This window comes from Callithrix jacchus, chromosome 6 (assembly GCF_049354715.1).
Source record: "Callithrix jacchus isolate 240 chromosome 6, calJac240_pri, whole genome shotgun sequence".
NCBI classification, from domain to species: domain Eukaryota; kingdom Metazoa; phylum Chordata; class Mammalia; order Primates; family Cebidae; genus Callithrix; species Callithrix jacchus.
This window is the reverse complement of record NC_133507.1, coordinates 157,145,427-157,161,120: the sequence shown is the minus strand read 5'-3', so window position 1 is coordinate 157,161,120 and position 15,694 is coordinate 157,145,427. Positions and strand designations below refer to the sequence as shown.

The 15,694-nt window shown below is 44.3% G+C and overlaps 1 protein-coding gene across 14 annotated transcripts in view; it reads right to left on the bottom strand.

The window, feature by feature from the left end:
- AGAP1 (ArfGAP with GTPase domain, ankyrin repeat and PH domain 1) overlaps nt 1–15,694 on the bottom strand; it is a 639,539-nt gene that overhangs the window by 216,558 nt on the left and 407,287 nt on the right. For all 14 annotated transcript variants that reach the window (XM_054258069.2, XM_054258070.2, XM_054258072.2 and 11 more), the window contains one exon: nt 235–403. In XM_054258069.2, the coding sequence (XP_054114044.1) occupies nt 235–403 (169 nt within the window). The remainder of the gene's footprint in view (nt 1–234; nt 404–15,694) is intronic.

Genomic DNA, 15,694 nt, shown 5'->3' with positions numbered 1-15,694 from the left:
GAAGGCCCAGATGCATGTTTTTGCAGCTGTGACTCAAAGCACCATTTGCTGGCTGGCATTTGTGGAACTGAAAGTTTAAAGGAAAAGATCAGCCACAGAAGCAATAAGGTTTCCAAACCTTAATCTGTAACGTGATAGTTACTGTATCCACTTAACCTAAAAGTCCAACATTGCCCTTAAGCCTGTACCATCTGTTGCTATTGAATTGGATTAGTGCATTTGCTGGAAGCTTACCTGAATTGGGTGAGATGTGTAAACTGCTCATGTCCTTGGATAGGCCATTGGTTTTAGGGCTGGAGATGGGAGCGCAGGCTGACGTGGCTCGGGGTGGCCTCTTCCCTGGGACTTTCACAGTGGTTCTCAGAAGGTCAATCTCCTTACCGTGAACATTCTGCATGTAATCCTGTTCAAAATGTTAAACACCCAAGAGAGATTTTAAAAAAGACCTTTTACAATCTAGAACAAAAGGGTCTATCAGATGTCATGAATTACAACCCTGTGACCCTTCCACTGTGGAGAGCACTTTTAAAATGATGAGGTTTTATCTGTAGAGTACCAGTAACATCATCATTAGATTTAAATCAGAGTTTTGCTTCTGTTCCCGAACTAACCCAGGAACTAGAGATGTAAGGAGAGACACCGCAGATGCCTCCTTCAAGGGGCATTAGGAAATAGGTCTACACATACAATTCTATTTTTTGAACTCTTGCTTATCAGCGGGCACATCAGGAACCTGGGCTTCTCCTATAAATTCCAAGTAAAATTCCATGGAGTAGAAAACCATTTTGTAATAACCTTTCTGTCTCAGATGGGAAAACTATGAAAATCTAGGTAAGACTGAAGCTGTCTAGTGAAAAATCAGGTGAAAACTGGAAGTAAAAAGGTCAAGTATTTTGCTAAGAACCAGGAAGATGTCTGAGGCGTGGGTATTATGGCATCGAAAAAAATATGGAGCTCAGGGATGGATACACAAAAGTTGGATATTAGAAAAAGAGGGTGGCTTTCTAGGCCTTGGAAGCAAATGACCAGCAGCAATCAGGGAACTGCAGGGCAGTCTGGGTGGACAGTGCCTGTTCTCTGGCAGCTCACTTAACTCACTGTGGAGTCAAACAGTACCTGGGAACTGGCTGATGAGCAGGGAATTGGGGAGGGGGACAAGAACTAAGAGCCAGGGGAGGGGCCTGCTGGCCAGTGAGTTACCAATCCCTGACCGCATCATCATCATCACTAATTATTATTTTTGGTAATGAGAATCCTTGTCTGCAAACACAGTATCTTAAGCACTCTGGACAAGTATTAATCGATATCACACATCAAGAAAGAATATACATTCAGCCCTCTGTAACAATATAACAATTAAAAAAATACAGATAAGGAAATACTGCATATACACTGCATGGGGTGAGTAATCTAGGGATGACTTAAGGTATATGGGAGAACGTGTGAGGGTGATATGTAAATACTATGCTGTACTATATAAGGAACTCGAACATCCGAGGATCCTTGGTATTCTGGAGGGTCCGGAGCCAATCCCCCATGAACACACGGATATGACTGTATTTGAAAATAACTCTCGGAATAACAACATTTCAACTGTTTTAATACTATACGGGAAGTGGGAATAAATATGTCCTTTCCTTGAGAGCATCTTGTTGAATTCCCTTTAGATTTGAAGATCGATCAATCTGTCTTTGTTATAAGTGATTAAGCTCAGGTGAACATAATTCCATTTCATTTAATAATTTTTTTTTAGAGATGGGGTCTTGCTAGGTTGCCCAGGCTGTTCTCCAACTTCTACCCTCAAGTGACCCTACTACCTGAGCCTCCCAAAGTACTAGGGTTACTGGCATAAGCCACCAAGCTCAGCCAACGTAATTTTAGAAGAACTGCCAAATAAACCCACATGCTGGATGCAAGGGATGGAGCCAGGGTGGGGAAGTGGGCTGCTGTCTCTTAACTGCTGAATGGCAGTTACCTGATGTTAACTACAGTGAGTTCTAAGCTTCTCTTCAAAGAATCGGTATGTCAGTATGTTCAGTTTCCTTGTCCTTTGTTCTCCATTTTAAAGTTTAACTTCCTCGTTCTCTTCCTCTCCTTGCCCGTTGTTTCAGTAAACAAACTTCCTGCCAACTCTTCCTGCCAATTCTGATCAGTAGTTGACATTGTCCCCCAGTTACCTGCACCTACTCCTCTCACTGAAACCACACGTCCCCCTCGTGCCTCTCCCTCCTAACCCACATATTTAGAGTCTGGACTCATCTTGGTCACCTGCTCCATCCTGAGTCACCCCAGGTCAACTACTCTGACCTGAGTCACCTATAGTCACCTGTTCCATAACTTTCTTTCCCACCAAAACTGCTCATCCTGCCATTCTGGCTCCTACTTCTGCTCTCCTTAAAATAGCCAAACTAAATAAGCTTAGACTGTGTGGTCCAACCCCAGCCAACAGGGGAACAACAGAGCAGTAGTGGCTACCTGCGTCAGGGATAAGCACCCCTTTCTCTCCCTTGTTCAGGTGTGCACTTGCCATTGCTCCATCCGTGAGATGCACCCTTCTATAGAGGTAAATTGCCTTGCTGAGAAAATCTGTGTTTGAGTGCTATTTCTTTTGCAGCAACGAAAACTTGTTTCTAACACCTGATGCAAAGAGATAGCTGGATAAAGTTCTAGAATCAACGTGCAAGCATTGGAAGCCTCTATCTCAGGGACAAGGAACTTGGCCAAGTGTATTGAGGGAGCTGCTGGGATACAGACAGTGGCAGGGAGGCCAAAGCGAGATCCCAGTGGCTTCTGAAAAACAGGCTGTCCACCATTTCTTTTTTTTTTTTTCCAAGACAGAGTCTCACTCTATCACCCAGGCTGGAGTGCAGCACTGTGATCTTGGCTCACTGCAACCTCCGTCTCCTGGGTTCAAGTGATTCTCCTGCCTCAGCCTCCCGAGTAGCTAGGATTACAGGTGAGCAGTTTACCTTTTAATTGCCCGACACCACCCACACTCCAGCAGGTGAAGGAGTCACAGGTTTATCAACAAGATGTCTGCTGATAGAAGAAATGGCACAACAAAACCCACAGAGTATACAATTTCAGTTCAGGGGAGAGGAATGAAACTGAGGGTCTTCAGGGCAGAGGATGAGAAGAGGTGTTCTCTCCCTGCCCAACCATGGGAAGGTGGGTGAGCCTGGAGTGTCACAGCACAGACCTCCTTCTAACTAAAGTGACTTAGAGGGTGCCACATGGAGTCAAACCAGACTCAAGGGAACAGGGTGCAGGAATTCTCAACAGGAAGAAGGGCGGAAGGAGAAACTCTATTACATGAGGGCACAAGCACATCGGTTGGGGACATTCTGGGAGAGAAATACAGAACCCTGGCAGGTTCCCCTACACCAGCCGCAGAAGGACAAGATGCTTCAGGGTCCCTGGTGACCCCTGAGGACAGACCTTTTGGTGTAGACAGAAAACTCAAAACACCAAGGTCAGAACCAGGAGGAAGAACAATGGGCCGAAAGCCACTGGAGAAAGGATCAGAAACTGTGCCACAGTGGGGCCAATTCAGAGGCAGGGGCAAGGCTGGGCACTCCCCAGCAGAGGACAAACAGTCCATCCAGAGAGAAAACCCTGGCACGCATGCATCTCACATCAGCCCAGAGGCCAGGGGCAGAGATGCCAGGCCATCTGAGGCTGGTGACTGGCCATTTCATCTTACAGGGCGGCTCAGGGAGGGTGGCCTGACTCTCAGGGTAGGCTGGTTGGAGTCAACCATGGACCCCTTGAAGGAAAGCTGTCACGGTGGGTTTAGGATACTGGAAGGCAGTGTCTGGGCTGGGAACTGCAAATCTGAATTCACCAGCCCCCGAAAGAAGACTCCACTTGGAAGTTGAGATGCTGGACTCTACAAATCATCATCAACTTTGAGAGGATGTAGACAAACACAGAAAGTTACTATTGAGTTAATTAACTACATTAAACTAGATGGAAGGAAAGGTAGAAGTGGAAGACACACAGGAACTCTCGGGACTGTGCTGTGTTGAGGATGACAAATGAAAAGCACATGAGGCCGGGGACAGTGACTCATGCCTGGAATCCCAGCACCTTGGGAGGCCGAGGTGGGCGGGTCACTTGAGGTCAGGAGAGCAAGACCAGCCTGACCAACACGGTGAAACACCATCTCTACCAAAAATACAAAATTAGCCAGGGATGGCTGCACACACCTGTAATCCCAGATACTTGGGAGGCTGAGGCAGGAGAATTGCTTGAACCTGAAAGGCGGAGGTTGCAGTGAGCCGAGATTGTGCCATTGCATTCTAGCCTGGATGACAAGAGTGAAACTCCATCTCAAAAAGCAAAGCGAAGAAGCAAAGCAAAGCAAAGCAAAGCAAAGCAAAGCGAAGCACATCCTAGAGACCTTTGGTTGGTGTTGGTCATTTCTTAAAAAGGGTTTTTCTCAAGCATCGTTAATTTACTTCCATTAATATCCACTGAAAATATGCAAACCCAAGTTTCCAAACCAAAGTTAATGCTTGTAAATAATGAATTCCTTCTTGCACAGTTACTCCTTTAAAAATATCAACTTGCTATAACTTTCTTCCTTAATGCCAATTCTTAACAAATTAAAATACAATAACAGGAGTGTAATTGAGCATTTATTGCTTATGGGCTCTAAAATGAGGCTAATCAGATAGCGACTGAGCCTCAGCATGGGCTCTTTTAATAGGCATGTTTAACATACAATAACCAGGATATTTTATTCAAAATTATTACAGAAATGTACCAAGTGTCTGCTCTCCAGATTCGAATGTAGCAAGGGAACACATTTATCTTTAGCTCAGCATGGGCCAGGGGATTTGTTTTGTTGCCTGAGTTAGGCGTTGCAACCTCAGAGGGACTAGCTGTAAAAAAAAGGTTGGCACGTAAAATAGTCAATTCTTGGATTTCAAGGCGCTGCGCATTTTTAAAAAACTTTACAAAATGCATTTCCTAGTTAATAAAAGCACTCCAAACTCAACGCTTCACATACAGGTGGCAGGTAAAAGACACGTGTCTGTGGCTTCTAGTTCCTCCCAAGAGAAACAACACTGAGCTTTCTGGTTTTGAAAGGACTCACCCTTTTCACCTCTCCCCAGCTTGGCACTTGAGGAATTAAAGCTACAACCACTAAACAGTGTCTTTCTTAGAAGCCAAGGGGCTGTGCAGACCCTTCATGGGTCTGAGTAGGGACCTGGGTAAAATTAGGACAGGAAGCTTGATTTTTGATATGCAAATGTTACAGATACTACCCTTCTCCATGTTCCTTGTTGAAAATGCTGATCGAAGATAAAAGAGGAAAAACCCTTTAACAAGGCGTGAGGGTAATTCAAAGCCAAGTACTTTTAAACAGCACTTAACAAGTCCCTGGGGCCCACTCAAGAGCCAGGCCCCCCAGAGGTGCCATCTCCTGCCCCTCAACAGCTTGAAAAAGTAGTAATTGCAAACCTATTTGCATTTTTCTTCTCAAGTTGTCCATGATCATCATGCGGCTTATTTTTTCCAAGCAGGCGCCAGAGCAAAGGGACCTGTTTGCGAACCCGCCAATCGCCTGGTAACTGTGCCTCGCTGTCCCCCTGCAACCCTGCTCCGGCACCTTTGCCATCCCTTGTTTTTTACATTTCGCTCCTAATTATGCTGCATCTATTGCCGTACACTTAATTAGCTGCATTAATGTGATTTCTTTTCACATAGTCAAGCAATTAAGAGCTATGATTGAGTTTCATTCAATTAGCCTCAACAAACATGCTAATTGATGTCCCAGATGCAGATGAGGTGCAATGAGAGAAACCTGCTAGCAATTGAGAGCCGTGTCAGAGACCCACAGCTTTCAGCTTGCTGACAGCAGCACAGCTTAACGTGGCGCCCGCCTTCTGTGGGGCTGCCTTCGGAGAAGGACGCGGAGTCATTAGTGCCTCGGTGTACCAGATCGCTCCTGATACAGAGAATTAATTGAATCGCTGCTGTAACATGTTGTCCTAGAATTTCACAGTTATGTGTTCCCAGGACCGAGAGGTTACCCAAAGAGTAACACTTGGCTCCAGCAAGGAGGGTGGTACAAAGTCCTCATCAAAACACCGTATTAGGCTACTTAAAAATATACAAGAATTCTTCCCAAAACTACAAAGGGAAAGGTGCGTACGTCTTGTCTTGGCAATCCCAGAGCTCGCTATGTGTCTGATGGTCTCTCCTGTCCTCAGTAAATGGTGAGTTCATCTTAGTCAGCTCTGGGGCATCTGGCCCTTGAAGTTAAGTTCAAAATACAGCAATCCATCAACAGTCCCTAAAAATACCCTTACCGTATTGATTCCCACTGCCTCGCATCCCGACGTTACCTTTGGCTGCCTGGTGAAAGATGGTTTGCTGATGTGTTCACAGGGGTACTAAAAGCAGTTAACAAGATCTTAACGCTAAACCGAAATGCATAAACTATGATTGGCATCTCAACATCGGATGAGAAAAAAAGCACAAGGCTTTGAAAATCTGACAGTGCTTAAGCTCCACTCTCTTCAAAGACAGATGATAGAATCAGCAGCCTCCATTTTTACATCTACTTTAAAAAAGTATTAAGACTTTTAATTTACATAGTTAATGATGGAAAAAATAATGGAAATCTTTGTTCCAATTAGGTTTCTCCATTAAGTTCTAGTCTATAACTACATGTATGTTGAGAAAGATAACATTTTATATTAATATATGATACTGAAGAGACAGACAACTCTTCAGACATACCGAAATTTGCCATGGCTTTTTCATTGTGGTCAATCTAATCGAATTTTTCCTCTTTGCACAATCTATTTTAGCAATCTTCAAAGTGTGGTCCTTGATACTCTATTAAGTTTTCCAATTCAGTAAGATTTTTAAAACAATTCAGAAACAGCACTCGCCTTTTTGTTGCTGTGTTGAAATCTGCTTTCATGGTGCAGACATGATGGTGATTAGCATGAATCAAAGTATTCGCCCCAAACTGTACTAATCATTGTATTATTCACTGGCATGTTCTTTGTTCTTTAGGCACTAACAAAAAGTTTCATTTATAGTTGTTCTTAAATACACTTAAAAAATGCGTGTCTGCTTTTTAAACATTCCAACCTCTGAGTGCATGTTTTCTCAATTTCTGAGCTATGTGATGGAAAGCATGTGTAAAGCATTTTTGCTGGGGACCGAAGGGTGATGACTGTCTTGCAGAAAGATGCTTCCGTAACTGTTTGAGTTGCAAGCTGAACTAGCCACTTTTATGGTGGGACAAAATTTTTACCTGAAAGACTGACTATGCCAGGCATAGACTGACTATGGTTTTCAGTTCTACGTATGCGGCAAACTTGTATCTCTCACTGCGTGCCTGATACCTTCCAAAGCCTTAGCAACTTTTATGACAAGATTGGTGGTGACATGAATGAATTTTTTTTGATGTTATGTGATGAAAACTGTCACTATTTAGAAATCTGCATACTTCATTTCAAAAATACTGTTTTTCTTGAAATCACTGGGTTATGACATCACATACATGGATGCATATGGATATGCCTGCATGGGTAAAACACAATAAAAGATCATTCAAGGTGCAAGTCAGCTGGATGGACTTTAAGGTAGCAGAGAAGGAAAAAAATTCGTGATTTCACATTGCATCACTAAGCTTTAAGAAACCCACATGCTGCGTTTTGGTGAAGCATGCAGGAGGAAGAGCCACAGTGATCTGGAATGATGGTTGAAATACTCTGCCCTCTTCCAATCACACATCTGCACAATGTGATTTTCTCCAAAGACTAACCGAATCAACCTATCACAACAGGTGGAAGCAAACACGAGAATCCAGCTCTCTTACACAAAACTGGGTGCCAAAGAGACAGCAAAAAGCATAAAACAATGCAACCCTTCTCATCAATTTTTATTTTGAAAATTACACTTTTCTCAAAAATATTTATACTAACATATAATGGGTAGTTTATTATTGCTCTTTTAAATGGATTACATATTAAAAATTTTTCACAGTTTGATTTTCTAACACGATGAATATCAATAGAAAAAAAATCCATATAAACAAAAGCTCTTTGGGGTCCCTCCATCATTTTTTTCTTTTTGAGAAGTCTCATTCTGTTGCCCAGGCTCGAGTTCAGTGGTGTGATCTCAGCTCACTGCAATTTCTGCCTCCCGTGTTCAAGTGATTCTCCTGTGTCAGCCTCCAGAGTAGCTGGGATTATAGGCACATTTCACCACACTCAGCTAATTTTTATATTTTTAGTAGAGATGCGGTTTCATCATGTTGGCTAGACTGGTCTCCAACTTCTGACTTCAGGTGACCCACCCGCCTTGGCCTCCCAAAATGCTGGGATTGCAAGCATGAGCCACCAAGCCTGGCCTGTAATTTTTAAAAAGATAAAGGGGTCCTGAGCCCAAAGTCTTGAGAACTGCTAGTCTAGCTGCATGTCTGAAAACCAACTGGCTCCCTGTGTATGCTTCTATGTACACAACTGGGGGAGGAGCAAAGGAATTGGACTTTGGGAAGAAGATATCGTACATGTTTTTACATGTTTGTTTCTCCTTCTCCCGGAAAAAGAGAATGACTGACTCATTATTCCCTATTTTCACTGCACTTCACGAATATCCAGGGTCAAAAGGAAGCAGCAATTTATTAAGTTCTATTTTTAAAGAGCAGCTCAAAAAAAAAAAAAAAAAAAAGGTACATAAGAGAAGCCACTGTAAAGTTCACTGCTCTTCTGTTTAATATTGAATGCTAACTCCATTTATTAGTATCTTCAAAGGAAACCAATCTCTAAAGACATACGTAGGACCACCCATTCAAAAAGACCAGGCGAATGTTTAAGTCCCACACTGATGAATAACAAACAATAGCCTCGTACATAGTGACAGGTGCACACCAAAGTCATGCTCTTAAAAATACAGTGAGAACGTTGTAGAGCACATCGTAGAACTATGGCAAATCTTCCGGCACATCCCTTCAGATCACAGAACTCAAAGAAGACGATTTCTCTTCTCTCCAAAGGATCACAGTCACAATAGCAAGGTAGGAGGCAGCTTCAAAGGGGACAAATCCCACGAGAAATAATTTTGTTTCCCAAGATAGCCAACAGCAATCCAGTGTTGCACTTCCAGAACTGCCTTCCTAAAGCCTACCTGACCCATGCTTGTAAGTGCAGGAGAGTGACCAGCAGCCGCGGCAGGAAGCAGGCACCTGGCCGGTCAGACGTCTAGCACCGACAGAGGCGAACGGCTCAGGGCTTATGGAAATCACTGGTCTTACCACGTTCCCCATCATCCTGAAGCAGCTGGGTTGACGGAAACGTGAAATGGCCTTTTGAAGTCACAATTACACCCCCAACTAGGTGACAGTACTTTGCAGGGCTGGGGCAAAGTTCTCCAGAAGGCCATGCATGCTCTGAATCAGCGTCCAATACATGGTACTGTTTCTTGCATTGCCAGGATTCACAGGTCCAGGAATCGAGGGGCAGAAATGGAAATCGTACCACTCGCCATCACCCCTAGTGACCCACTAGCAAAATTTTTGCCTCCAGTTCCATAACATTATGTTCTGCTGGCCTGGGGGGTCTTAGTTCCAGGGGGAGGAATGCTGCCACCAAGAGACACAATAGTGATTCCATTAAACTGGAAGACTGTCACCCGGCCATCTTGGGCTCCTCCTACCTCAAAGTCAACAGGCTAAGAAGGAAGTTACGGTGCTGGTTGGAGTGACTGACCTGGACTAGCAAGATGAAATCAGTCTACCACTTCATCATGGAGGTAAGCAAGGGTAGGTGTGGAATATTCTTTACTTAGTAAATGTTTTATTGGGCCTGGGTCATTACATGACACATGGTGAAAGAGGAGGCTAGGGAGGCCTTGCTGGGGACCAGTGGTGGCAGCTCCACGTACAAGGGAGAGTCTCTCCGCTGATGGCAAAAGCAAACCTCTCTGGTCCATGTGCTGCAGAGGCCAGCAACCAACATGCATGGCTCAAGTCTACCAGTCCAAAGGGATAAGTCATTCCAATAGAAGTCAAAAAGCAGAAAATTCCACATTGAATTTTGAATACACCTTTTGCCTCTTGATTGTATCTGTCTTGACTGACCTACTACATTGAGGTTTACACTGGAAGAAAGATTTTTCTCATTCTAGGTTAAATCAAGTATTACCCAGTTTTAAGCCATGCATGCTCAAACCTAGCCTGTACAGTGGATACCTCAGATATGAAAACAGCTGCCTGTCTCTTCACAGTCGCTGTAGACCTCTCACTATAACAGACTTCAAGGAGCCAGCATCATTCCTTTGCTGTCCTAATATTTTAGTATTTGAGTATGACTTGAAGCAACCGAATCAATAATTAGATCCTAGAAATTTTGAGTTATATGAAAATGCTCACCATCGTGATATTACCTGTCTGGGTCTCTTTAAAACTTCAGATTTCTTTGGATGAATTTGCTAACACATGCAGCACTAAAACAAACAGTAGAGTTTTGTTTGGTTGGTTGTTTAGACAAAGTTTTGCTCGCTGCCCAGGCTGGAGTACAATGGCACGATATCGGCTCACTGCAACCTCTCTACCTCCCAGGTTCAAGTGATTCTCCTGTCTCTGCCTCCCAAGTAGCTGGGATTACAGGCGCGCACCACCACGCCCAGCTAATTTTTGAATTTTTAGTAGAGACAGGGTTTCACCATGTTGACCAGGCTGGTCTCGAATGCCTGACTGCAAGTGGTCTGCTCACCTGGGCCTCTCACAGTGCTGGGATTACAGGAGTGAGCCACCGCACCCGGCCAAACAGTAGAGTTTTAAGATATCAGAGCACACACATCTGTCCTCTGAGTTCAACTCCTCTGAGCTGAATAACAATTGCTACATCGTATCTTCTGCCATTAGACCTAAGGTAACATGGAGAAAATCCCACTTCGGTTTTTGTCCATGACAAATGGTAAGTACTTCTAATTTTTAAACTTTTCACCGAGGCCTATTTTGAAGTCTCCTATATGTATTTTTCCCATGCACTGCTTTTACATTAATTATTGTTTTCTTAAACATAATGCCGGCCAAGGTAGTTCACAGAGCCTTGTATTAGATTCCATTCAAATGGATCAGATAATTCACTGATAACCATACTTTTCTGATTTCCTAAAGAAGTCTTCAGAAGACAAAATGTGGCTTTCTCTTAGTGAGTGAATGAGCCTCGAAATCAGGGAGCCTCCACTCTCTTCTGAGTTGCACCTGGGGGCATGCTATTCCATCATTCAAGGTCCCCACGTCCACATCTTTAGAAACAGCTCCTGTTTTGTGATATTGCTGTGAGGATTAACTGAGATAATACCGACGTGCTTAACAGAGCACCAAGGCCCTCAATAAACGTTAGCTCTTACTCCTCTTGTCCAATACAAATACTGAAATATTTTCCCTCTGACTTTATGTGGCAATTTCTGGAGCTAAAGGTGTTGTTCCCACTTGAGGTAGCGATTCTGACATGGTAAGTCATTAGGGTTGACCTGCAAAGCCATTTTTCACTTTGCAGCACAGCGGGGAGAAAACACAAAAAACCTCGTCCACTGCAAATGCATGACGTTGTCTACTTTTTCTTCTTTCTCTTCCCTTATCTTTTTTTTTTTTTTAAGTGGGGGAGGCATGTACGTGGTAGTCAGACATTTTTATTGCAAAATGCCGTCTGGAAAAGATGCAAAACAAAATTGCTAAAATGCAAGGGGGAAAAAAGAAGGGGAAAAACAAAAGGCCCCGTTCCCTTTGCTTATTGAGTTCAAAGGCATAACATGTAGCACCCTGCAGCAAATGGGAAGCTACACTAATTTTAAAGCCATAAAACGCTATCAAGAGCCCTGCGGGGCAGGACTACTCTGAAGCTAGTGGCACCTAAATAAGACATGGTTCATTTACTTCGCAGCTTAGCCTAATGTAATCATCAGCGGATTTTTAGCCTAGAGTTGTAACAGGCAAACAGCCGATGTGGCAGAGGCGGCCCTCCCAGCCATCGAGGGGGCTGCGGCTAGATTGCTGTTGATTAGAAAATTTTTCAGTTTTGACAAGCGCTTAATGAACATAAATCGCACCTTGATTGGTTTCCATTTGGGGCCACCGGCACACCTGAGAAGAAACCCAGGCGTCTCCGGCCCCGCCTATCCCTACCTTGCAAGACCTTGGCAACAAGCCCTCAATCAGGTTATGAGCCACAAGAAGAAAATATTTATAAAATATAATAATGAAATTCAATTTCTTAGCAGAAGTAAAAGAACATTCCTCATGACCCCTCCCGCCAGTCATCCTCTCCCAGAGTCCTCGGCTGTGACTTAGTGTCGCTGAGGAAACCAGAGGGATGTGATTTATTTACCTTTTGCAAGCATTTCTGGCCTCAATGAGTAACACTAAAAGGCCAAAAATGGAAAACAAAATGATATCAGTTGGGTACGTAGGATGGCCAGAGACGACCTGAAATATGCTGCCTGCTGATAGGACCATGTCCCTTGGAGACCACTGGAAGCTCAGACGCTCAAACCCTCAAGCCACACTGTTAAATCTGCTATTTATAGAAACACACATAGGCTCTATTTTTTCATTTATCTAGAAATGCAAGAAGGCAGGATTTTTCAATGTAGAAAATAGGTTAGGTAGGATCTAGGCTATTTGGTGGTTTAACTTTTATAGAAACATGAGGACTTGGGTCAGGTGTGGTGGTTCACACCTGTAATCCCAGCACTCTGGGAGGCTGAGGTAGGTGATCAGTTCATGTCAGGAACTCAAGGCCAGCCTGGCCAACGTGGCAAAACCCTGTTCCTACCCAAAATGTAAAAATTAGCCAGGCATGATGGAATTGCTTGAACCCTGGAGGTGGAAGTTGCAGCGAGCTGAGATCACACCACTGCACTCCAGCCTGGGCAACAGAGCAAGACTTTGTCTTAGAAAAACAAAACAAACCCAAAACCAAGAAAAGAAATATAAGAACTTCATTCTGTCTAGTCTCACCTTACTTCCATTCACTATGTGTCAACATCATCAACGATGAAACGTCATGAGGACACCTTTTGGCCATTATAGCTTTAAATCTGAAACACTTCCCAACCCTGGGGTGTGTAAAATAAAGAAGGAACTCCTTAGACAGAAACGGACTTTGATGACGAATCCTTTTTGTGTTTGTGTAACAGCAGCGAGTTCTTCAGTAGGCTCCTTCTCCAACAAAAGTTGTCAATAAGCCCTGAAAATATTTCTACTTCTATGGCAGTCTAATTCCTTGGCTTTGGAACTATTGATAAATGGGAGAAACAACCGACTACACTCTTTCAAATAGGTCACAGGAATGATCACGTTCTTTCCCAGGTCACCCGTACTTGGCAAACTCCAGGAGGGCCCATGTGACTACATTGCTGCTGGGTGGTTTTCTTATCACATGGCTTCCAGACTACTCTGCAGGTTATGAAGCCTGCACAATACCCTGCGTTCAGAACCGGGCCCAGCAAATGTCCCACTACCAGAGTGCTGGTAAGGTTGGGCAGGTTTAGCATTCAGCCATACCCTGTAGTTTCCCACGTTGCAGTTCTCACATTTAAAACCCACGCTCTGAAGAGTTATCTGCATGCTCGCATTCCTAGCAGCATTATTCACAATGGCTGAGAGGTCAAAGCCACACAAGCATCCATCCACGGGCAGAAAAAACGTGGTGAGTACGTATGACAGAATATGACTCAGCCTCAAACAGGAAGGAAATTCTGACACGTCCTACAACTGGAGGAACTGAGGACACAATGCTAAATGCAACAAACCAGTCATAAAAAGACAAATAGTGTTATGACTTCATTTATATGCGGTTCCTAGAGAACACAAATTCATACAGACAGAAACGAATGTTGGCTGCCAGGGCTGAGGGGAAGCGGGATGGGGAATTTGTGTTTATGGGTACAGAGTTTGTTTTGCAAGATGAAAACATTCTGGAGGTTGATTCCCCAACAACGTGGACATACATGATACTACTGAACTGCACATTTAAAATGGTTAAGATGGCAAATGTCGCATGTATTTCATAATTAAAATGAAAAAACGAACAACAAACAACATCCTCAAGCTTTTCTCCTCCCACCACCAAGATCCCTTCTTCAAGCTGCAGCAAACGGAGCTAGGACTTAGTATGGCTAAGACGAATCTCTGCTTCCTAAAAGTGTGCATGGTGGATTCCTTCCACAAGGTTTCAGGAACTCTAACCCTATGGACTTAAGGAAAGGTTAACCATATGGGCTAACTGTGTCTCCATCCATCCATCCACCCATCCAACAAGCCAGTGTTCCAGATGCTAGGGAGATATTGGTGACATCCACATCTTTGCCTCAAGGAGCTTCCAGTCTGGCGGGAGAGTCTGAGAGCTGGCCCTACAGAGCAATGTGAGAGCACACACAGCAGGGTGCCCAGGCAGGAGAGTCTGAGAGCTGGCCCTACAGAGCAATGTGAGAGCACACACAGCAGGGTGCCCAGGCGGGAGAGTCTGAGAGCTGGCCCTACAGAGCATTGTGAGAGCACACACAGCAGGATGCCCAAATAGTCGAGTCAGCGCAAGCTCCCAAGAGGAAGTCGCATTTAAGCTAAGATTGGGAAGAGGAGTTAGTGAGACAAAGAGATGGGGCAGAAAAGAACATTATCAGCCGAGACAACTGCATTTGTGAAGACTGGAGGCCAGAGAACATGGCAAGTGAGAAACTAAAAGAAAACAAAGATAGCAATAGGGCAGGAAGTGGGTGAGAGGTGAGTCTGAGGAGGCAAGCGGGGTTAAGAGCGGGGGCAAGGATACCACCCAAGGGGGATGGGTGATCTCCATAATCGAAATACATAAAAGAACAAAAAGGAGGGCCGGGTGCGGTGGCTCAAGCCTGTAATCCCAGCAGTTTGGGAGGCTGAGGCGGGTGGATCATGAGGTCAAGAGATCGAGGCCATCCTGGTCAACATGGTGAAACCCCATCTCTACTAAAAATACAAAAACTTATCTGGGCACGGTGGCGCATGCCTGTAATCCCAGCAACTCAGGAGGCTGAGTCAGGAGAATTGCCTGAACCCAGGAGGCGGAGGTTGCGGTGAGCTGAGATCGCGCCATTGCACTCCAGCCTGGGTAACAAGAGCGAAACTCTGTCTCAAAAAAAAAAAAAAAAAGAACTAAAAGAAGTGAAATAAAGGAAAATATGATTAGAATGACAGGGTGAAAGTTAAAAGCAGCTTAGGGGTAATTGCTATTCTTCATTTCAGCCAACAAGTTTTGGAAAGCTTTATGGGCAGGGCACTGCGCAAGCTGAACTGAGCCAAAACTCTCAGGGGACCATGGTCTGCAAGATCATCTCCGTGTGACCTCTGGCGTCATTCTGGATGAATTCCTGGGAGGAAGAGAAAACGGAGGCCAAGGCTGTGAGTTGAGGAAGAAGAGCAAGCAAAGCAATCACAGTATAATGGACTTTGAGAGGCTCAGTGATCCTCTCACTGTGCCTGAGTCCCAGGACTCCACAAAGCCACGTTGGAACCAACGTAAGATGGGTGGGGCAATGGCAGGACCAGCAACCGTAACTGATTCCCAGCTCAGTGTTCCTTTGACCTGCACACCAGAAGGATCAGCTAAGACAGGAGCTGACTCACACCTTAGAAATCAAGGAGGGAAGGAATCTTGAGATGGAAGGAGGTGATTCAGAGGTGCAA